Source organism: Pezoporus wallicus, unplaced genomic scaffold (genome assembly GCF_028554395.1).
Source record: "Pezoporus wallicus isolate ANWC-B61680 ecotype Strahan unplaced genomic scaffold, APGP_CSIRO_Pwel_v1 contig_13541, whole genome shotgun sequence".
In the NCBI taxonomy this organism is placed as follows: Eukaryota; Metazoa; Chordata; class Aves; order Psittaciformes; family Psittacidae; genus Pezoporus; species Pezoporus wallicus.
In genome coordinates, this window is record NW_026636651.1 from 99,419 (window position 1) to 123,902 (window position 24,484).

At 40.8% G+C, this 24,484-nt stretch overlaps 1 protein-coding gene across 5 annotated transcripts in view; it reads left to right on the forward strand.

The window, feature by feature from the left end:
* Window positions 1-24,484, forward strand: part of MYLK3 (myosin light chain kinase 3) — a 54,708-nt gene that overhangs the window by 24,673 nt on the left and 5,551 nt on the right. For 3 of the 5 annotated variants that reach the window (XM_057401107.1, XM_057401108.1, XM_057401104.1), the window contains exons 2-9: window positions 11,688-11,778; window positions 12,758-13,184; window positions 15,808-16,325; window positions 17,773-17,878; window positions 18,957-19,050; window positions 19,351-19,460; window positions 20,154-20,295; window positions 21,285-21,355. In XM_057401107.1, the coding sequence (XP_057257090.1) occupies window positions 11,688-11,778; window positions 12,758-13,184; window positions 15,808-16,325; window positions 17,773-17,878; window positions 18,957-19,050; window positions 19,351-19,460; window positions 20,154-20,295; window positions 21,285-21,355 (1,559 nt within the window). Of the gene's footprint in view, window positions 1-7,587; window positions 8,259-10,595; window positions 10,714-11,687; window positions 11,779-12,757; window positions 13,185-15,807; window positions 16,326-17,772; window positions 17,879-18,956; window positions 19,051-19,350; window positions 19,461-20,153; window positions 20,296-21,284; window positions 21,356-24,484 lie in introns of those variants that run through there. The other 2 variants (XM_057401103.1, XM_057401105.1) reach the window with 2 other exon arrangements.

Consider the following 24,484-nt stretch of genomic DNA (forward strand, 5'->3'; position numbering starts at 1 on the left):
AGATCTTGATGTACATGTGGCTGGCACTGCCTTACTACTCTTCAGTGACAAAATACCCCTGATGTCACCTGATATGAAATCCAAACCATGTATATCCTGGCTCTTTTATCAACAGTATTATTTTCTTACTTTTCTCTGAGTGATTTTTGCTTTACGATGCCAGGACTTGGTGCTGGGCTTTTTTAGTGGAGTGCTTATAATCAGTCTGTCTGGGTTTATACCACAGCTGTCTCTACAGTGCGTCTGGAGATTAATTTATCACTCACTGAATAGCAGAACTGCAAAATTGATGGGTTTGTATTTTCAATTCTGGAGCTTTTTCTGCATGCAGAGAACCTTCAGTATGGTTATTTAAAATTAACACTCTGGAGTCTTTTGGCTGTTGATTTAGGGTAGCAAGGTGGTTCAGAAGCAAAGCTTCCTGAGTTCTGATAGAAGCTCTGCAGAGAAGCCCTAGGAGTTACTGTTCTGTGAGTGGAAATGGCTGCACCAAGCATCCTCTGGATTTCTATTTTTACTAGAGATTTGTACTAAGATACCAACTTCAGATGGAAAAGAAGGATCACTGTGCTTAGTCATATGACTGGGGTCCTAATGCAAGGCTTCTAATTCACACCCAACTGTTTGCTTTAGAGAGATAGACTTTTAAAAATTGCCTTCTCATTCCTTGTTGTGGACAGCTTTGTGCCTGTTTTTAGCTGCTTTCTGCAATTCCACTGGCATGTGGTAAAATTTTCTTTTAGACAAGCTTTTCTGGTAATGGCATTCTTTTTTTTTCAAGTCCTGCATCTTTCTTCCAACTTGATGAAAACCATTATAAATATAGCTGGAGATCATCCATATAGATGGAGATCTTTTGCATATCTGAAGTGGGTGCAGTTTTTTGACAGACATTTAAACATTCACCTAAACAAGTGCAAGTGACTTCTCTGAGTATTTGATTACTGAGAAGAGTTTGCAAAACCACCAGCTCTTGTACACAAACTCTTTTACTCTGAGTCCTTTTCCAAGCAGAGTTTGTGTTGATACTAAGCCTGAATGGTTGAAGTTATTCCTGTGTTTGTGAATGACGTCAAAGCAAAATGTCAGAGATCTAAATCAGCAGGTGAATATAGCACATAACAGGCTTTATTGTAGGACAGATGACTATTTACTTCATCTAGAATTTCCTTAATACAGTGTTCTGGTTATTAGTGGGGAATAGCAATGTCAAGGAGTATTCTGACTTAAAAATGTTTTTTTGTTTTTATTTTTTATAGTCCTGTAAAGACTGTTACTAGCAGGGAACAGTGAGCATAGTACTTGGTATTTGTTGTGCTGCAATGGCAACTGTCCACTGAAAATGTGAGGGGAAAATAAAAACCAATAGCTGAGAGTCCAGCTTGCATGAGGCCTGAAATGATGGCAGTGACTGATTTTGCAATTGGAAAAGTTCCCAAGTGTGTGTGTGAGTCGCTGGAGGCTGCTGCTCATGTGACTGTCTGTGAACGTTTCCTTAATTCCAGTGCCATGATTTGAGTTGCCAGCATTTGAGTAAAATGTTTTACCTTTCAAACACTTGAATCAATGTAGTGCAAAATTGTACTGAAAATGATCATATTTCAGTGAGTGACTGTGAAGGGCAGAAGGGTAGCTGAAGGAATGGTGTTATTGCCTTGTAACTTTGGAAACATAAGTGAGGGAGCAAAGAAAAAAGCCAAATATATTCTTACAGCAGCTGTTATTCGTGGTATTTAGAATGGGGAAATTGGAAACAATGGTTACAAATGAACATGTTAGTACAGCTCTGCATGCTCATTTTTGTGGGGATTTTTCAAACTTGAAGCTGAAAAGATTTTCTGAAGCAAAAAGGGAACAAGACGGCGCAAAGCACAGAGCACTTTGGTATTTTCATCTTCTCAAACAAAAACATGTTGCTGGCACAGGAGAGCCTTTTCTGAAGGGTTTGGTTTGAAGCCAGTCCTGTTTCAAGTCAGCAGGGACAATCGTGCTAGTTCCAGTGTGTTTTGGAGCAAACTCTGGATTATGTAAAGTTTGGGGTTTTTCTGAAAAGTAGCCTTTTTAGAAATATCCCTTCCTTCTGCAACAGATCTGTATATATTTCTACTGAGAGGCCTATTGCATCACTTCAGTGACAAGAATTTGATTTTACTGATTTCATTCCTATTGGCATTACAACACAGCCAAGGCTACTCTTCTGCATTATGGCAGATGCCAACTGATTTACAATTGCATCTACCTGAGCAAACTGCTGTAGAGATAAGAGCTTTTGGCAGGTGTAAAAGGTTCCTTAGTGTTCTCTGCTGAGCTCCTAGTAGTAGTGAGAGAGCATCTTGTAAATGAGGAGCTGGAGCTTCTTGAATCCAACGGTAGCTTTTGTGGCTGACTTTTGAAATCAGCAGGCTTTATACAAGGAACTTACTGCATTAGTTGTAAGATCACTGAATTTCAGGGAAAGCAGAGTGAGCAAAATGATTTTTCTATTCAGTTTCCAGAGGAGTCTTTGTTGGAGGCTGTGGAGGAGTGGGAGGGTGCTTGGGTTAAAAACAAAAAAGAAATAAAAATTGAAAGAGTTGAGATTAAAAGTATTGAGACAGCTTCTTGATGTCGTTTCTGTGAGTGACAGGCTTGAGGTGGAGTGAATGATTGTGGACGGGCAACAGGTGCTCTCTTGGCCTCCTGAGAGGCAAAGTAACCTGGAGGAAGGACTTAAAGGTTCCTGTTAAGCCATGTAGACAAATGGTAAACAGTGTTATCTAGAAATCTCATCACTTTGATGTAAATGAAATGTCACAATTGATCTGTTAAAGTATCTGCTGTCAGCTGCTTGACAGAGATGCATTACAATACTACACATGATCTCAGATTCATTAACCTATCCTTAGCTCAGTGCCACTGCCTGGGAGCATTATCCTTAGAATCAGCTGTTTGGAAAAGAATAAAATAGAAGGGGAGGAAGAAGTCAGGACTTGCAGGAGTGTTTCATAACTTACTGGGTTTAAGTTTTCTGTCATTAAATATATAGAAAAAGGGTGAAAAAGTTCATATAGTGATTGTTAAGATTGAGATGATCTGGTCCTACAGTGATGTTGTGCTGTGTAAGGTAGGTAATACTGAAATGTATCCTGCCATGGTCAGCTGGGGAGACTGAGAGTGCCTTATAGCCCCTTTTATTGTGCAGGTGAGTTTCAACCAAGGTCGAAATGAGTGATGTGTTAAATGTCAGGTTCTCGTCCTTCTAAAGCAGGCATAGGCCAGTTCCTAGTAAGATCTGATCTCAGCAGGAGACTGAAGTGTTGGACTGGATAGACTTATCCAGACTGCATGGCATATCTTGCCCTTGGAAGTTATTCCTCTAAATTAGAGCCAATATCCATTTCAGTGCTTGCCATTTCTCATTAGAATTGTTCTGTAGCTGCACCATTACTCTGTGGACATGATTTATTACCTTTTCTATGTCTAGGAACCATGCTGTTCATGAGAAATTACTCAGTAGTGTAGGGCTTAATTTTTCAAAAGTTCAGGTACCCTAGAAAAGTCTAGTTACCCTTTAATTTGCTGGGGGGAAACTAAAAAGCTCATGTTAATGAGCTGCAGCAATGAGTCGATTTCCAATGTAACTTGAAAAGGTTGATAGCTGTTTTCTAAATACTTAAAAGATACTTTTAGCCTGAGTAGTGTCCAGCAGGTGCAGCCAGATCATTCTGAGTTTATCTGCTGTTTGTTTTTTTTTCCTTTATGTAAGCTCCTGATGTTTCACCACATGGAATTCTTCATCTTCTTAGAACTTTGTGCATTGCAGTCACTGCAAAGTTCTCCCAAAGCCCTCAAGTTTTCTATTAAGCTTTGGGTTTGTTTAGGCCATATGAAAGGTTATTTTTTCACTTACCTATTTTTTAACCTCTGTGACATTTCTTGTTTAGTACATTAGTACATGCTGTAGATCTTTTGTTTGTTTTTTTTTTCATATTTTTATTCACCCCAAATCTTTGGTTTTTTCCTTCCTTTGGGTCAGAGGTAGGAAGGAGGGATCAGAACTGAACTACCATATCATCGGTTCCTTGTGTTGAATGTGAATTTTTCTCTTGTTTTCTGACATCTCTCTTTTGTCACTGCAAGAGTATACATGGCATTGAAGCCAAAGAAGAATAAACTCTCATTTCCCCCTTGAGAATAGAAGTCTCTTTGGCATCACTGGTTCAAAGTCACTTGTCGTTCTGGTTCTCCAGGGTCTGTGTTCCTTTTCTCTGGCACTCCTGGGATACTTGATACCTTGGAGATTTTAAAGGTATCCAAGAAGTTAATTGCAGTTTATCTCTTCTTGGAATGGAGGCAGTTGCCTGCATGCTCCACATCAAGGTGCTTGGGTTTTTTGTTACCTGAAAGAAACAAGCAGAAATCCACAGGAGACCAATTAGCATCAGAAACTTTAAATTACATCCAGACTATGATGAAGTCTCATGGATCACCAGTTTGTTTTGCCAGTGATAACACAGCAATCTACAGAGCTCCTGCCAGATTCACTGGTATTTGAGCTCATACAAGACTTCACGTTCTTCAGAAGTGATTTCAGGGATGCTGAAGATGAAGCAACATGTGTTTTGCAATATGTAACTGCACAATGTCATTATAAGCAATAGCTCCTGGCAAAAAAAAAAAAAGTGAATATAATAGGCTATTGCTTTTGCTACTGTATTTCTTTTGATGTCTAAGGGTGGTTATACTGTGATCTGTAATACAGAGTCAAGCAATTAAGGAATTTTTCTCCTATTTTTTTGCTAAGTATTCAAAGGCTTGAGACTGTCGATGGAACTGAATGCTCTCCTCATACTGCTCAAGCAAGATGCAAACTTTGGGCACCAGATTAATGTTCTGAACAAAAATTGCCTTCTATTGTAATTCAAAGCAAAAAGAAGAAAAGATTTTTTCCAGTACTGAAACATATTATCATCCTGAAAACAAAACAATCAGCTAGATCTGTTGGAGCTGTTCTTTCGTTCTGTGTTTGCCAGCAGTTCTACAGGGAAGAGAGAGGAGGAAGGAATTAGAAGAAAAAAGAAAAAGTGACCTTAACAACTGTGTGACAGATGTTTAAAACTTCCCACTATGGGCCAAATGAGGCCTCTTTCTTTATACCGCATCCCACCCATAATTTTGTAGTTGCTCATGGATGGACAGTATCATGTAAGTAGTGTTACAAGTTGAATGGCTGTATCTGAGCAGGAGGCAGTCTGGGATGTATCTTCCCTATATGTATATCAGACACACTAGCAAGTATTATTTGCTGCATGTAGCAAGAATTCTACATAGTGCATTATCTTATACATCTCAGTGTACTGTGTGAGTAGGTATTAGGTGGTGAACACCATTCCATATAGCTGGAATACACTGTGCATGTGGCCAAGTCTGAAGGAGGAGGAGATGGACTGCACCCTCAAGCTGCAGTCACAATACAAATTCAGAGAGTCCCCTTTGTTTCGTTGGTTTTGTTGTTGTTTTTTTTTACATAGCAATAGCACTTACCATTAGTGTCCATGGTATGTGAGTAGGACTAAATCATCAGTTACATGAATTACACACTGGTGAATAACAGTGGGGCAACATTAATGCTTTTTGCTCTCAATTGTGAAATGAATAAGAAGCTGGTTCCAGATTTCCAGAGACTCCCATTTGCCCACAAATACACACAGAGGCCACTTGTGCACTTCTATTATACTTGCATTGTTTCATGACCATGCATGCTGTGCCTGTAATAGCACACTGGTGGTGGAAACTGAAGTTCCAAGTACGCAATTGCACATGACTTTGTTTGGATAGGTTTCCTTATTAAAATATTTGCTGCAAGTTGCCTGACTTTAAATATAACAATCTAATGAATCTGCCTTCTTTTTGTCCTAAGAGGGCAACATTCAGCCGGTACTCTCGATTTAATAAAAATGTTGGTTGTTTTATTTATCATTAGGCATGTTTGTAGACTTGAAATAATTAATTACTTAAAAGCATTTGTTTATTACTGATTATTTAAATGTATTAGTAGCAATGCAAAGTTTTCGTTGTCAATGTCCTATACTTTCAAGATAGAGCTGTATATTTTACTGCATTGTATGCTGATTATTGAAATAAGATTATATGTGATATCATAACACTTATGCCATACTATCGCAGACCACTGTGAAAATACCAGTGACTTTAAAACATTTTTTGATCAGGGAGCTGACTCTCATCAGCTTTCACAACCTGAATTTTCTTTTAAAGTCATTGCATGGTATTCAACCATCAACATCACTTCAAGGTGATGAACAGTCCAGGTCTCAAAGATTTTGATATTCTGGAAAGCCAGTTACTGGCCTCTAAATGTCACAGAAGTTGGTTACACTTACTTGTTGGCCTTGGTAGACATAAAACCATTACTTTGTTTTTTTTAGTTGTAAAGGTAAAAAACCATTTTCTTACAGAAGTGGCAAGAATTTAACATCTTGAGAGGGTAATTTTAATGTTGCTACTGCTCTGCAGTGTGTAGAGGTAGGATTTTAATTTCTAGAACATCCTATTTCATACAAGTTCATTCCAAGAACATCACTTTCTTCTCATACGTCTGTTCTAGAAAATGAAGAAAGGATTGAGGCAAAGGGACGTTCTGTATCTCAAAGGGACGTCCTGTATCTCAAAGCCCATGGTTTTGATATGGTATGTTATGTTGCACGAAGACTGCTGCAGCAGGGTTTTCCCCATCCTTTCCCTGCCTTGCTCCACATTCATACAGCAGTGAAAAGAGGAACTAGACATTGTCGTGTCTGGGATGGGACAAATTGCTTTATCTCTTAATGCCACAGTTCATCCCCTTTGGAAGTGTCTGTTATTCTGTTCTGTTTTATGGATGCATTCATTAATGGTTTTGAAGTGATCAGAGCTGGGGCAGACAAGGCAGTGCAAGTGACTACCTTTCTGTTCTGCAGTGACTGATTTCTGTAGCAGACATGCTGGGGTTTAGAAGTGAAAGAGTAACAAAATCCTTTAATATTTATGATTTAATAATTTTGTGGCTAATAGACTAATTCTGTTGTGCCTTCATGAAGATTTTTTTTACTCTTTTAATTTTTATAGGCTGGGTGAAATATTTAATTTTAGACGTTTCAGTTGACAAAAACGTGCTGGTGTTAGATACGCATTTCAGATCCTTGTCATTGTACTCTATTTTTAAATTCAAGTGCCAGCCAACCTAAAGAGCACACTCTGTCTGTCCTGAGTCCTCTGCATTCATGCTGCAAAGCTGAATTCTTCCAAGCCTTAGCACAAGGTCACCAGATTTACTTTTTCATTTTTCCTATTTAATGACAAGAAACACTCTAGCAAGTTCTTTTCACTATCACAGAACTAAAACTGGTCATAAGAACAATCCTCTCCCTTCAGAGGTTTGCTCAGGCACTGGCAGTTGTTAGATGCTTGCCTATCAACAGCCTCTCGAGAAAGAATTTTAAATGGTTTTGTGACGTCAAGGAGGCCCAAGAAAATACACCCTGGTGCCAAATTACTTCCATCTTCGCAAGCATGCGGGAAGAAACAGATAACACAGAAATAAATCTTTAGTGCAGTACCTATCTCATGATACACTCTAGCGACTCCAGTAAGTGAGGATGTCTGGTGCAGGAATAGCTAAAGAAGATGAACTTTCAGATCTTCATTTTCTAATTTATGGTTAATGAAAAGCCAGCCTAATCTATCTGACATCCTGCTGTCTGGACAAAATGTCTGTGAGTAGCTCGGACCTTGCAGAAGGAAATGCCCTGACAAAGTTACAGCCTACAAAAGTGAACAATTTAAGTTTGATGGACAAAAAACTGAACCTCTTGAATGAAAAGATGGACAAACTGTTGCATTTTCAAGAAGATCTAACAGGCAAACTGCAGCGAATTAACAAAGGCATTGATGACATAGAAAAAGGCATTAACAAGCTAACAGTGTCCCAAGCACCTCCTGATGAGACAGATGCAGTGAAAATAGGCCTAAAAGTATCGGACAGTACTCTCCAGACTGACATCCACAGTGTATGCGCAGAAGTGTTGAAATTGGTAAAAGCTGCCCAGCTAGATGCCTCAAAGCATAAGGAGAGGCTGGCAAAAATAGAGAAAAGGGTTGATACACTGGATAAAGTTATTACATTTGTAGAAGAAGTATTAAAAAATTCTAAAGTAGTGGATTTTATTCTCAAAGGCACTGTGCCCTGGAAGAAGGGGAGTCTGCTGGAAATCCTTGTTGAGGTTGGTTTTGTTTTGCTGTTCTTCACATTTTGCTTTGTGCTGTAGTAGGGCTTTAGGCTCTCCTGCTGGCTCCTTGTGCAACATAATAGTTCAGGTTTTCCTTTCAGTATCCTGTTACAGAGTACTGCTGTGACCTGTGAATTGCAAGGCTCTGAAGGCAGAGACCAAGGCTCAAAAGCATGCTTTGATGTCTGAGGTTCCCAAAGTGCTCCAGGCAATCGTGTAACAAGTATGAGTAGATTGTTACTGTAAAGGGAAATTCAGCTTCTACCAGTGATTGAAGATCATCAATGTCATTCAAATTAGTGACTGAATTGAAGCCTTAGTGAAAAGTGTAAGTAACATACTGGAAGCATCTTTTGTTGGAACAAGCTTCTATTTGCTTGATTGATCATGAGTTCTGAACATAACACCAGTTACTAAAACCTATGCTGACTTACGGTCATATTACAGAGCTGATTTATATGTCCTTAGACATCCAAGTTGTCTTTAGCTACATCTTCATGATGAAACTTTGACTTTATCAACTCCATCGACATTGTTCACTTCTCAAATCAAATAGTTCTTGTGTTTGCAAGTTCCTAGACATCAGTTCCTGAAAGTTTCTTAATTATTGAGGACAGTGAGGGAGGAACAGGCAAGACTGGTACATAGTTGGTACAGTGTTTTGGAGTTGATTAATGTAGCTTTTAAAAGTTATGGCCTTCTGGAATTAGATTTAGCTAATGGGAGTTTTCAGTTTTCACTATGGCTTGTATCCTGCAGTAGGAAGAAGGTGAGAGGAAACTGCAAGAGTTGGAATAGGTTTGTTCATTCCAAGAATCTCCTTCTATGTAGAGCTGATTGGAGTAAGGAGAACTTGGCTTAAATGCAAATGTCCATTTGTATCTTAATCCAAGTGTTTTTCACCAAAACTGTAAAATATTTTGGTGGAAGGTACACCTAAACTTTTACAAGAATAGGGCAATGCTAGATGCTTGCAAATCTTTTCAGGCTTTGAGTGCTGCTTCCCTTGTCTCCCTTTTTAAGGGCTAGAGGCTGACAAGTGAGTTAGACTGTTACGAGACAAAAGAATTTATAGAGTTTCAGTTATTGTTGAGAACTGTAAATCATACATTAGGTATCTATCTTAGTTCTGGGTAGCGATGATAGCTTCTACCTGCAGTTCAATTTCAGTTCTAGATTTTTGAAGATCTGAAAAATTTTGGTATGTTTTTGGTTAAAGCTGCATTGTTACAAGTCTCTGCCTGGAAACAAAGCGAGCCCTTTACAGGGTTTACACCTTGAGCTGAGCTGCCAGTGCACAGTGTGGCCAGGTGAAGAGGAGCGTAAAGATGACTAATTTTGTTTCCAGACTGCCAATTTCTAAATGAGAAGACCAGTAAGAAGGGATTTAAATGGAGGTGGCGTGAGGGATACTAGAGGAATGTTTCACATGCGTTTCTAGCATGCTGTCAGGATTACCTGTCAACCTAGCACTGCCTCTTCATCTGTGTTTGCAAAAAAGGAGGCTGAAGGAGATCAGACATTCATCCAGGTTTTATGGACAGGGGGATAGCCATAGGTGAAATGACCTGCCGTTGGTGACCTGATAGACTAGGATGGGCTGGAGGTCTGTGTCCCAGGCTCTAACCACTGCCTCAGCTGTAGAACAGGCAATGCGTATTGGACAAGTGGAGAGTTTTATGGCTAACTCATTTTGTAATACAAGTTACTACTTCTATTTTCTTTTCTCCTTTTTCTCCTTTTTTTTTTTTTTGTTTCTGGTCATGAACAGTTTCTGAAATTGAAAATATGGTCAGTTATTATTAGAACTAAAGATATATCAGGCTGCTGAGTGGTATTTGAACTAGGCTTGAATTAATGAGGTAGTAGTGTATGTATGTGACTGAGCTGGAGTAATGTGGAGCAGAGCATGGGTGAATTTAAAAACAAATCAGCTTGCACCAAGCCATGTGCTAACTTTGGTCAGGCTTTTGCAGCCTGTTCTGTGATAGCGATACAGACATGTCCAAAGAGCTCCACAGTTGCATGGGGGTTGCACATGAGCAGAATCTGCTACCTGCTTGTTTGTGTGTTCCAACCTCAGCTGCTTTGTAACAGTGTGCTGCTTGTCACAGACTTGGCTTCATGCAGCGTTACCCAGTATGGGGATGGGAATGGGTAGGTGATGTTTTCATTGCTGGGTGAAGCTGTTTGTTGATGGTATGACAGCATTCCAGGGATGCCATAGGCATGCTTATGGAAGAAGTTTCGTGGGGTTGGAGTCAAATTAATGCAAGACTATGAGCTGAGCTCACAGGATCCAAACCTCTAGCTTTTGACAAACAGATGGAAAAAACCCACCAGCATTAGACATTCAGTTATCTGAGGCTTTATTTGCACGTAGGTTTCTGCAGGAATAATGTTCCCCCTGGTTATTGTTGCAGGTTTGCTTAGAGCTGTAATAAAAATGGTAATGACTTTTTTACCACTTTTTGGGTGTCCTGTTTTCTGGGAAGGGGAAATTGGGGGGCTCTGTGGGATCTATATGATTGAAGCATCAGATCCTAAAGTACTTTTACTAACAAATGAAGGGGCTGCTTTGCAGCAGTCTTGTAATCAGTTGTCTGCAGAAATGTTTTAAATGTTACTTATTTGCTTGTACAAATAAGGATAGGGGACTGCTTATTACTGGATTTTTAACTATATACCAGCCAAGAAATATGTTAAGCCTGTTCCTATTTTCGTGTAATGCTTTTTTTTTTTTTGCTAAATACTAGTTCTTTAATTTTGTTTCAAGTGTATTGCTGTGTGTTTAGTGGGGCTATTACAAAATATCCCTCCTCTGTGCTTTCTTAATTGGAGGAAAACATTTGATTAAAAATCAAAATCGATTTCTGAAAGACAGTAAGTCTGGCTTTAACCATGTCAGAGGTGAAACATGTAATGTCAAGTACATGTACAAGAATTGCCATAAAGCCAGAGTCTCTTTTTTGACATTACCTGTTTCATAGTTGAAACCATGAATCTTCAGATGCGTTGAGACAAACAGTATCTTCAGAGACATTTCTTATCTTTCAGTCACTGATGAAAAAGCAACAGAAATAGCGTATAATTTCTTCTTCTAATCTCTCTCATGTTTTATATATAATGGTTTTTAATGCATATGAGTAAATATGACAGGAGGGAAATCCTGACAGGCAAAATTTCGGAAAGCAGTGAGCTAATGTAGTTTTCTATGTCGTCTTGTTTCAGAAGTATGCCTGTATGAAAAAGTGGGGAGAGGTTGGGAAAAGGGAGTAAACACAATAGTAACCAAAAATTCAGAAAATCAGAGGTGTTGATATCCTTTTACAGAGTCTGAATACCTACACAGCTGGAGGAACCTAGTGGGAAATAAACACTCTTGGCCATAACTACTATTTTTGTGTTCCCCTACCTTTTTAGGCCAAAGATAAGCCTGAGGAGAGTGGTGCAAAACCTAAGCATGTGCTTAATAACAGAGGAACCCAAACTGAAAGCAAGAAGCCTCTGGAAGGTATGTATTACTCCAGGCATGCTCAAGCTTTGACTCTTCAATGTGTAGCAGACAATCTGGAAGTTAATAGCCTGCTATTTCCCACTACCTGAATTACTCAAATATAACTACCTTTGTTGACCAGTACTGGGAAAACAGAATTGTTCTCATCTGCTCAAAGATGATTGTCCCCTGGATCAATTGCCACAAAATGCTGGAAAATCAAGACATTAAAAGCAGCACCTTTGTGTGTATAGTTTTGTGGTTGTTTTGCTTTGTAATTACAATGAGCTAAACTGAGAGCAGTAGTCATTCAGAGATACCATGAAGGTAGTGGCAGTATCATATAGCAAACCTAATAAATTCTTTCCCCTTAACAAATCTGAACCAGCCCTCCCTCCTCCAGTCTCTGAAAAAGGGGTATGTTGGCCCTGGGAATATCCTTTCTTGATCAGCAAGTTTCATTGCCATGTCAGAGCTAGATTCCTGTTTAGGACGCATCTGTCAGGGCACTGCCTTCTTGTCTTTTTGAGGAAAACCCAAGAGGCACTGCCTCAAGACATCCCTTGGAGTCTTGCTCACTCTGTCTCTGCCCTCTAAGCAAATAGAGGGTGTATCAGGGTGAGGAGGGTCCTGGATGGGTCTTCAGTGCCAGAGCTACCCATTGTATTTGCCTGCAGAGTGATTTCAGATTGTAGGTGCAGTGAGCTTGAGCTCTGCAGTTGTTTTTTTTTTTTGCTTGCTTAATGGAAATCCATATTCAATCTGTAACAGTGCTGGAAATCCAACAGAGAATTAAACCTCTGATTAAGCCATGAGCATTAATAGTGGCTGTCTCAAGCTTGTTGATGTAAGGATTTTAAACCTTTTGGGGAATTTCTTGGTACCTTTTCAGATGTGTAACTCTGTAGGTCACTTTGAGTGGTGAGTTACGTTATTCCCTCTCTGTTTTGTTGTCACTTTTATCAAGGATAGTTTATTAATGGCTTATTTTATTCAGAGACAAAAAGTAGGAAAAAACTGGATGACAACAAGGGAGCATGTGAGATGGTGAACGTTTCTAGTGTTGAAACCCACAAAACTGACTCCAAACTCCAAGTTAAGGAGAGAACAGCACAGCAGCAAGTAGTAGAAGGTGCTGGCAAAACACACAGCTCTAAGAGCTGTCAGCAGCAAATGGAACTTGGTGTCAAAGATTTGAATCAACACAACGGTCTTCCCTTCATAAATCAAGATCATGTGGGCAACCAGAATGTTCCTGCTAAAGCACACGATGTGGACCTAGATGAGTGCCACAGACAGCTTGTTCATCAGAAACTTGGAGAGGATGAAAACAGACCTTCATTTTCGAGTGTGGCATCCTGGGAAGCTGTGCCCTCCACATCTCAGGCTATATCTGACACAGGGTGTGAAGTGACACATACCAGGTAATGGCCTTGTTGGTAGCTTTCTGTGTGATCTGAAACCATTTCATGTGCTAGAAGGAAAAAAAGGAAGCCAGATCTAAAGGAGGCAGCTCCTGCCGAGACATGATCCAGGGGATCCAGCCATGCTAGGATAAGAGTGATGACACCTTACAAATGGTTAAGGCAAAAAAATCAAAGCAGCAAGGGTCCAGTGTAAATTCCCATGAAGCCAGTGAGTGCTTAGGTGTATGGGAGATTTTTTTATATGATCGGTGTTCCTGTGTATTAGAGATAAAGGTGACCACCCTAGTAGAGCTCAAGTATTTGGACATTTATAAACCACTCATTGGTTTCCTGTTTCTATAGCCATGGGGGTGAAAGGAATTTGAGGTATTTGGTAGTATATGCCAAAACTAAACTACTTGTTGTGTTTGCTGCCCTCATTGTTTTTATGGGTTTTATATGCCTTGGTCACTTAAAGGTATGACCTTTAATGATCATTTATTAACAATCTCTATTACCGCAATCTTTTCCTCATAAAGGTGTTAGTAATATACCTTTCATAGTCCATTTTATTTTGAACTATTTATTTAGGATTTGATTTTAATTCTATGTATTTAACAAAAAAAAACCAACAACACAACAAAAAAACCCACAAAACCAAACCAAACCATAACCCAACCAAATAACATCTTTTCAGAAAAGAACATCAAACCAACAAAAAACACCACACCCAAATTCCACAACCAAAAACGCTACCAACCAAACCCCAACAGATGGAAATGCTGTGGCAAATTTTTACTGCCATACCTTCTCTGTCTGGGCTGGTGGCTCTAGAGCTGTTTATAGATGTGAATGTGGGGGTGAGGTGATACACACACTCACACATGCACATAAATATGTATATATGCCACTTTGAGTGTGGAATTTCCCCATTGTTCATGTATACAAACTGGTGTCTGAAGCCCAGATAAGAACATGGCATTACTTTTGTCACACGGATATTTTTCTCCTAAGAGGTAGTGTCAGGATGTGGCATTAGAGCATAGAATCCTTCACCGTTGTGGCTTCTTTGCAAGCATTCAGGAACAAGAGTTTATAGGCAACATTACCTCCAAACTGGTTGTTGTAATGCCACTAAACCCAGAGGGACTCACGGACTCCCTTGTGTTTTCCCTGTGGGATTTAGGCTCTGGTTGGTAGTTGTAGGTGCTGTGCTCTGAGTCTATCCCAGTTGCCCACAGAGCGCTGCCTAGGAGGCTCTGCTTTTTCTGTGCGCGGAGGATGGCCCAAGGTGTTTGGGAAGCAGTGGGGGAACAGCTGCTGTTAGCTGTGGAAGTCGGTGCTCGTTGATTGTGGTGGTGAACTTGAGCAGAGGCAGTAGGTTCTGAAGCAGCTGGTTGGTTTGGGTAGGACAGGGGGTTTATGAGCCCTAAAGACATTGGTCTGGGGAGGGAATCTGCAGCCTTCCTGCACAGGAAACCTGTTGTTTTTTTTTTGTGGAGGCACATGAGGGTGGTGAATGCTTCTCTAAAATGAATGCAACTTTCAATGAGGTCTGTAAGCCCACGCAGAAGTGTCAGGAGGACATTGTGTTTCCCTGCTTGGAGTAATGAGTCCTGCCGAGTTCAGACTTTACCACATAGCAGTGGAAGTGTTTGCTTGGAGCTGCTCTGATGGCTCATTTGAGTGCAGCTTAGATTCATAGCATAACACAATGGTGTTAAAGTTGCTGAAAATGGGACACTTCAGAATCTTGTTATGTGAAAGCAGTAGCATTTTCTAACATCTTTTGTAGCAACATTGCTGCACCAAAAGAAGCAGTAAGTTTTGTGAAAATGAGTTATGTTCTTTCCCAGACATCGGAAATTTTCTTTACTTGCTGTTGTATAAAATTTGCTTTACAACTTCACAATTTTCCATTCAGCCTCCCTGAAATCAGACTGTTCATGACAGCTGGAGCAGTAACAGTTGACTCAAAAATTGTCACATGAATGTCTTTGGGTTTTAGGAGCATAGGCAATTGGTTTTAACACATACTCTTCTTAGGTAACAGAAGAGGAAAAAAATATTAAACTTTTGCAGTACCTAGAATGGCAAGAAAATAGTATTGATGGAATGAGAGTTTATGGAAGTTACATTTTTAACAGAACGCAATGAAAAAAATGATGTCCCATCAGAAGACACAAGCACAGATGTCTGAGTGTGCAGGTCAGCCAGATGGAAGAGGACTGGAATGGATGCAAACCTCTGGATTCGTAGAACCATATGACCAGTCAGCCATTTAGATGATCAGCCTGTATTTGTGAAATGAATCACTACCCCCTCTCAGCCCAGACTAGTGGCATTTTATTAGACCAACTGTAATAGTCACATAAAGCGGGTAAGCTTTCAAATGTGGGATTAACACTTTTCAGTGTGAGACATCTTGTGTTCAGCAGAAAGCAGACATACACACAGATGAGGACACACACCAGCATACTTTATGGTGCTTTTCCCTTAGTGTTGTATTTTCTAAAAGGATTGGTACAATTTGATTTTTTTAATGCTGTAGAAATCTGTGATTTGGAGCTACAGATTTTTCTTCCCCTCCCCAAAAGCAAGGATAGTCATCCGCATAAAATGTCAACTGTTTGCTCTGCAGGATATCCATCAATGTACATATGACTGAAGTGAAAGAAAAGATTGAGAAGACCAAGGAAGGAAACTTAAACGATCCCAAAGTAAAATCCCCACCCTCCACAACAGCAGAAGTGGAAAGAGTCAAAGAGCTGCCTGACAAATTGAAACTTCAACAGAGTCCTAAAAACATTAGCACTGATCCAAATCAAGAAATGACAATGGTTGATAAGCAAAATGAACCTACACCTCAAAATGGAAAGCAACAGCCATTACTGAGTAAGCCCAAATCAGGTAAAAAGGTTGAAGAGAAATCAGAATTAAAATGCAAGCCCATGACCTCACAGAATACCTCTGCAAAGGACTCTATGAAGGATCTGGAGGTAGGAGGGAAAATCCATCAAGAAACAGCAAAAGCAGAAGAATCCCAAACAGATGCCAGTGTTGAGAAGAGAGAACCCAAGTGTGAAGGAATGACATCAGAGAAAGCTGAGACACTGGAAGCTACCAAAGAGCTGCCCACTCAGGATGAAACGGTCATCGGTAAGTTACTCACAGTTACTCTCAGAAACTTCTACACTGAGGATTTGGTGCTACTCTTGTGTTACATGTACAATAATAGCTGGAGCACTGCTCAGTAGACCACCTGTGTATTACAGTTCAAGGGCATTTTGCCATAGATATCTTTGACTATATAAATAACTGAATTAACTTCTGTACAAATGCGTGTAAGAGTAGTTTTCCTTTTAAAGCGTTTGGGTTTTGGGGGAAAAAAAAGGTTCCATTAAGATAAAGTTGGGTGAAGTGTACATGTGACCAGAAGTATGAGCCATTTTGAAAAAATCCATTTTCTTTAGATTAAAGCATTTATTCCTTATGATAGAATATGCAAACCAGGTATGCTTTAGCAGCTGTGGACTGGAGATCCAGAGACCAGCAAAATATTGCGGGAGGAGTATCTTGCTGTAGTCTTTGCTGTGTTACTGGCTGTAGATCTCAGTTACTGTGTGAACACTCAGCTGCATAGTTTCAGGGAGTACTCTCTCCAGGCAGCATATATATGTCTCAGAATGTACTTCCATGTGTAGATGTCCTGACCTGAAGCTGGCTTTCTCAGCAGTGACTGGAGATTAGATGAATACATGTTGAATTGCAGCCCAAGATATGTGGAGGTTAATTGTAAAATTGTTTTGAATAGGAGACACCAAAAGTGTGTTTATGGAAGCTTCACCCCAGAAAAACTTGGACATGAAGTACATCATGGTTAACTGATTTAGCTTCTCTGTTATAAAACCAGGGTTGAGATTCAGAAGGTGGTATCCTGTTCTCTGGCAGTTTATTCCTCATCTGTAAAAGGTTCTTAGCAGTAAAACTCCTTCACGTGAAGTAACAGGGTAGTTTTGGATCTTTTCAGCACATCCCTTTTTGTAGCTGCTGCAAAAGCAATGGTTGTTTTACTTAAATGCCACTCTGAAAATAGTGATGGAATCACGCTTAATGTTATCCAGATACTTCAGTGCGTGTCTGAATTCAAGCAGAAATAATAATGCTGGCATGGTGGAGAGCACAAAGCAAAAAGGAAGTCTGGAAGAGGGCAGTGCACTAGAGTATAAAGTTGTGTTTTGAGTGTTTGCATTGGCAGTGTATTGGCAGCAGTGGCAGGCTGGCTTGTCTGTGTTTGTGTCAGTACTGGAGTTGCTCTCTTAGAGCCCCACAGAAGCACTGAGGGCTACATCAGGGATTCCAGGCTGACAAACAGGGCTCATCCCCTCAGAAACAGTGAGGGTATAGTTTGGTAGAGCTGTGGATACTGGGAGCACAGGAAGCAGCTGAGAATTCTTATTACATTTAGCAAACACAGCAAGGCAATGTTTGTGTCCTGTGGTAATAGTCACTGGTGTGATGAAGATGGAATCGAGTGCAGTGATACGCGCAGATTCATCTCAATGTATCTGCGCACATCTCAGTGACCAGCTTGTCTCCTCTTTAGATGACAGTCCTTCTCCTCCAGCTCCTTTTGAACACCGCATGGTGAGTGTCAAGCAAACAGAGGTGACAACATGCTACTCAGTGTGTCGGCATGAAGTACTGGGAGGGTAAGTATCCCTCTCCCTAATGCTGCACTGCTGTTGGTAGCTAAGGCATGGAGAAATGCAATGAGCTGGAGAGCTAGACCTTTCTTCTTCAGACAGCCCCAAGGTTTGTGGGTGAGGTGCGATAGGGTCACTGCAGCCAGAGCAAGCAGATTCATCCCTGATACCTTTTAGGCCATTGCAGTTGCTGGGTTCCTTGTATCAACCTTTCACAGTTTGTGGGGAGTATGTGTGGGGTGACCCATAGGTGACTGGTTTTTGCTCGAGGTCCTGTTTCAGATCCCTGGGATGACTGGTTTCGCATTTGTCACAACGATCCTGGCCATACCTGGTGTCAGGAAGAAAACCTGTGCCCTTCAGGCAAACACACTCAGAGCATCTGAAATCAGAGTCCAAATATTTTTTACCCTGCTGAACTGCATGTTAAAGAAAACTAAGGGAGCCATTATTTTGACCTTATGTTTAATTTTCACGGAAAAGAAGTTTGTAGCTCCTTCAGCCTTTGTGTTTTTGTGTCCTTACTTACCTGACAAAGTTTAATTTATGGGTTGATCCAAGTACAAATAGAGCTTAATAATATAAGTGATATGATGCCATAGCAGAGAAGATAATGTTTAGAAATCATCCCAACGGCCATCGACGTGCCTGGGTGACATGGGGAAGAATTTACAGTGCGTAAGAGATGAAGTCTGTGGAGTGGCTGCGGTTACTTGTCTTAAAATCATTTGAAAAGTTAGGAGACGAGGATAAAAATACCCTTGTTAATATACCCACAAATGCATCACTGAAGGACAGGAAGTGGGTACAGTTACAGAGCAAAAAAATATCATCAGGTCATCATACCACAGTGAAATGTGGGAATACAGAAGGGGCATAATATTTTAATGTAAGCACTGAACAACTGGCTGGAAAGATAAAACTAATCCTTCATAAGCTGAGAGAAAAAGGAGATTCATGCTGCTGGCCACCTGATGCCGTTCACTTTGTACCGTGCTATTTTTAATGGACGATAGGACTAGTTGCATGCGTGGTTTCTGGTGAGCTCTGTTAAGCTGTGTTCCCATCTCCTTTGTACCCACAGTGGGCGGTTTGGACAAGTTCACAAGTGCACAGAGATATCGACTGGGCTGAACCTGGCAGCCAAAATCATAAAAGTGAAAGGAGCAAGAGAGAAGGTAACTAACTGAGCTTCTGTGAACTGAAGTGAGCACACTCTAAACCTGCCTCATTGCAGGCACCTTATCACCAGTTCCCTCAATCAGCATTGGGTAGTATCGAATACTGTAAAATCTGTCTTAATAAGTAGAAGCTTGGCCTTTATATGATTCTCATCTCCTCTGTTTGTGATTAAAACATCTGTCCACAGGAGACCTGTGGTATAGCTGTCATTGGGTTTACAAATGATTGTATTTGAATATATTGGAATTTAAGGGGTGTATTTTGCTCATTTTTTTGTTAATTTGCTATTTTTTCAGGAGGAAGTAAAAAATGAAATTAATATCATGAATCAAATAAATCATGTGAATCTGATCCAGCTTTATGATGCTTTTGAAGCCAAAAATAGTATCACCTTGATCATGGAATAGTAAGTTTAAATTATCTCAGGAATTGTTATATGTTTGGGTTTTTTCAGGTCACTAGAGGAAATAGGGAATGATGATTATGAGCTGTGAGAAGATTTGAGTAGGATCCTAGCCAGAGAGTTGAATTCAGTTTTGGAAGGAAAATTAAAAATCATACATGTTTTAAAAGTAACGTCTTCGGGTTAAAAATTGTTTGGCAAGACTACAAGATGACAGGATTACAATAAATTATAAGAAAGGCAACTATCCTCAAAAGTATGACCCAAGTGACAAGATGAACAGAGCTCCACTATGGTTCACTTTTCTTTTAAGTTAGGCTTTCATTTAGTAAATTTTATAGATTGAAGACTTATTTTTTCTAGACTACTAAAATGATCAAATAATAGATACTTTGGAACTTCCTATAGGTTCTTCAGGTCCCCATCAGATCACCAGGTCATCTGGGTTTGGGTTTGACAGGTATATTCCCCCCCCCCCAGATATTAGCAACAACTTTTCAATTTTAATTTATACTGGTACTTAATCTCACACTCAGAAATAATTTGCTTGAAGTCATTGAGACTACTGATAGACTTTATACTGGATGGGCTGTTAGGACCCTTGCTAAATTAGGGCACCTAAGTTCCCAGCTTGGAAATTAATTGAGCTAATGAGGAATTTCAGGGTTTTAACACTTTCCTATGGCAAAATTTTAGTCTTGATGGTGGTGAATTATTTGACCGGATCACAGATGAAAACTACAATCTGACTGAGTTGGATGCAATCCTATTTACCAAGCAGATTTGTGAAGGAGTCCATTACCTGCACCAGCATTATATTCTCCATTTGGATCTGAAGGTCAGTACTTCATTCTCTCTGCTCTTTAACTATGCTATGACTTGGACCACCACAGTATCTAATTACAAGAGTAATCTCCCTATTTGTGGACTATGTCGTAAAGGAGTAGACTTACTTAATTCAACAGCCATAATGAATGGAGCTTTAGAGATTCATTGCTTTTTTTTAATGTTTATTTAGTAGCTTGCTGAGAATAGTGAAAAGAACTGGATTCTGTGCTTTTGCCTCTCTCAAATCAGAAGCCTTTAATTCTGTGTGAAATTAAACAATGCCCTTTTGTCATTAATGAAAAGAAACAAACCTCAAACCCTTTTTGGCTAGAAATGCCTTCATTCTTCCCTTCACTTCCCCCTAGCCCCTTGTAGCTGTGTTCAAATATCATCTTCCTAGTGTTTTCCTAATGGCCCCTTAATAACTGGCCTTTTTAAACAGAAATACGAACTAATTTTTTTTCCTGCTTGCTTATATAGTGGCTTACACTATGATATTAGATCTGGTTGGCCTGTAGACAGCGCTGCAGTTGCAATAACTTTGGACACTGTTGCCCCCCACTCCCACCTTGAAAATCATTCTCATTGGAAAAAAAACAAGTTTTTGCCTTCATGGGCAAACCAAAGGATGCATTTGACATGTTTCATGAAGCTTTTTATGGAGTGACTCTTACACTTAGGGAATAAATCCAGTGGGTAAGCCTCAACAGTCTGACTGACTACCATTTTTCACAGAAGGGCCTTTCCATTTTAAAATCTTTGTCATCTATGGAATATTGTTGTACAGGAATAGAAGTTAAACTTCTTTATGGGAGGCTGAAACCCAAACCCGTCACTAACTCTGTATGCCAGTCAAATCCTTCTCTCCCATGATAGGAACAAAAGAAAAGTATTATACTAAAAAGTACCATTAAAATCTGACATGTTTATACTGTTTCGCTAGATCTCTCAAACAATTAGACATTTTTTAACTCAAAATACTCTCTTCTCTTTTTGTAGCCTGAAAATATATTATGTGTAAATCACACAGGAAACCAGATTAAAATTATTGACTTTGGATTAGCAAGGAGGTAAGAGAGTTCAGTTGTGCATTTATTAAAAAAAACCGAAACAACAAAACAAAAATAACCCCACAAACCTCTGATGTGACTTTGATAGTTCTTAGGGGGGCTTTGTACATTTTGGTGGTTCTAATGTAATTCTGCTGTATGAATGAACTAAGCAGTATGTTGCTCTGGGTGTGAGTTTTCTGCTGTGTGCAGTAATTATCTAATTACATTTTCAAATAATATTTCTGTTGGATAAAGCTATACTGCTGTTCTAACTATCTCTAAATGATTCCCCATGTAAAGCTTTTACTCAGGGACTTCAGACAGGCTCTTTGACTTCTTGACTGCTGAGTTTTACGGTGCAAGTTCTACTTGTGGGGATTTTCTACAAAACTGACTATATTAAAAGAAAGCTATAAAAGCATGAGCCAGTTCCCATAAAATAAAAAGGAATGACTCCTGTTAGTATAGCAGTAAGAACAACAGCATTTCTCAATTTCTTTTCTAAACCCTTTGAGGCTTTTCTTAAGCCCAGATCTGGTACATTCATGCATATATCATGGAATCTTAAAAAAGTCAGGGTCATAAAAAAGAACAGACCTTAAGACCATCTAGTTCTAACCCCCCTGCCATGGGCAGGGACACCTCTCACTAAACCATGTCACCCAAGGCTCTGTCCAACCTGGCCTTGAACATCACCAGGGATGGAGCATTCACAGCTTTCCTGGGCAACCCATTCCAGTGCCTCACCACCCACACAGGAAAGAATTTCTTCCTTATATCCAATCTAAACTTCCCCTGTTTAAGATTGAACCCATTACCCCTTGTCCTGTCACTACAGTCCCTAAGGAAGAGTCCATCCCTAGCATCCCTATAGCCCCTCTTCAGATACTGGAAGGCTGCTATGAGGTCTCCACACAGCCTTCTCTTCTCCAGGCTGAAGATACACAACTTTCTCAGCTCAGCTTCATATAGGAGGTGCTCCAGTCCCTTGATCATCCTCGTGGCCTCCTCTGGACTTGTTCCGACAGCTCCATGTCCTTTTTATGTTGAGGACACCAGAACTGCACACAATACTCCAGGTGAGGTCTCACAAGAGCAGAGCAGAGGGGCAGGATCACCTCCTTCGACCTGCTGGTCACACTCCTTTTGATGCAGCCCAGGATACGGTTGGCTTTCTGGGCTGCAAGCGCACACTGAAGCCAGCTCATGTTCATTTTCTCATCGACCAACACCCCCAAGTCCTTCTCCGCAGGGCTGCTCTGAATCTCTTCTCTGCCCAACCTGTAGCTGTGCCTGGGATTGCTCCGACCCAGGTGTAGGACCTTGCACTTGGCATGGTTAAACTTCATAAGGTTGGCCTCAGCCCACCTCACAAGCATGTCAAGGTCCCCCTGGATGCCATTCCTTCCCTCCAGCATATCAACTGAACCACACAGCTTGGTGTCATCAGGAAACTTGCTGAGGGTGCACTCAATCCCACTGTCCGTGTCAATGACAAAGATACTGAACAAGACTGATCCCAGCACCAATCCCTGAGGAACCCCACCCGTTACTGGTCTCCAACTGGACATTGAGCCATTGACCACAACTCTTTGCATGCGGCCATCCACCCAGTTCTTTATCCACCAAGCGGTCCACCTATCAAATTGATGTCTCTCCAATTTAGAGACAAGGATATCATGTGAGACAGTGTTGAACGCTTTGCACAAGTCCAGATAGATGACATCAACTGCTCTAGCCCTGTCCATTGATTCCGTAGCCCCATCAGAGAAGGCCATCAAATTGGTCAGGCAGGATTTCCCCTTCGTGAAGCCATGCTGGCTGTCACCAAGCACCTTGTTGATTTTCATGTGCCTTAGCATGCCTTCCAGGAGAATCTGCTTCAAGATTTTGCCAGGCACAGAGGTGAGACTGACTGATCTGTAATTCCCCGGGTCATCCATCTTCCCCTTCTTGAAAATGGGGGTTATATTTCCCTTTTTCCAGTCGTTGGGAACTTCACCAGACTGCCATGATTTTTCAAATATGATGGCCAGCGGCTTAGCATCTTCGTTCGCCAGCTCCTTCAGGATCTGTGGATGGATTTCACCAGGTCCCATGGACTTGTGCACGTTCAGATTTTTAAGACGGTCTCGAACTAGATCCTCGCCTACAGTGGGCACAAGGTCTTGATTCTCACAATCCCTGCATCTGCCTTCCAAGACTTGGGTGGTGTGGTCAGAGCATTTGCCAGTGAAGACCAAGGCAAAGAAGTCATTGGGAACCTCAGCCTTCTCCAAATCCTGTGCAACCAGTTCTCCCGATAGCTTTCTGAGGGGGCCTACCTTCTCCCTAGTCTGTTTTTTATTTGCTATGTACCTGTAGAATCCCTTCCTGTTATCCTTAATACCCCTAGCCATATGGGAGGTGCCAATACCCCCATAGCCAATTCTAACTGGGCCTTAGCTTTCCTAACCTGGTCCCTAGCTTCTCGGACAACATCCCTGTACTCTTCCCAGGCTGCCTGTCCTTGCTTCCACCTTTGTAAGCCTCTTTTTTCCCTCTAAGTTTCCTCAGCAGCTCCTTATCCATCCAAGGAGATCTCCTGGCCCTCCTGCTGCACTTCCTTCTAGTTGGGATGCAGCACTCCTGAGCTTGTAGTAGGTGATCCTTGAATATGAACCAACAGTCTTGGCCACCCCTGCCCTCTAGAGCTATATCCCATGGAACCTTACTGAGCAGGTTCCTGAAGAGGCCAAAGTCTGCTCTCTTGAAGTCCAGGGCAGTGAGCTTGCTGCACGCTCTTCTCACTGTCCTGAGGATCTCAAATTCAACCATCTCGTGATGCTGCATCCAGGGCTGCCCTGGAGCATCACATTTCCAATGAGCCCTTCCCTGCTGGTGAGCACGAGGGCAAGCATGGCACCTCTCCTTGTCGGCTCCTCTATTACTTGCAGAAGGAAGTTGTCTTCCACACAATCGAGGAACATCCTGGATTGCTTGCGCTGGGCCGTACTGTCCTTCCAATAGATGTCAGGGTGGTTGAAGTCCCCCATGAGAACAAGGGCCTGTGAGTGTGGGGCTTTTCCTATCTGTATGTAGAGCGCTTCATCCACATCCACAGGTTCCTCTTGATCAGGCAGTCTATAACAGATCCCTACAGTAATG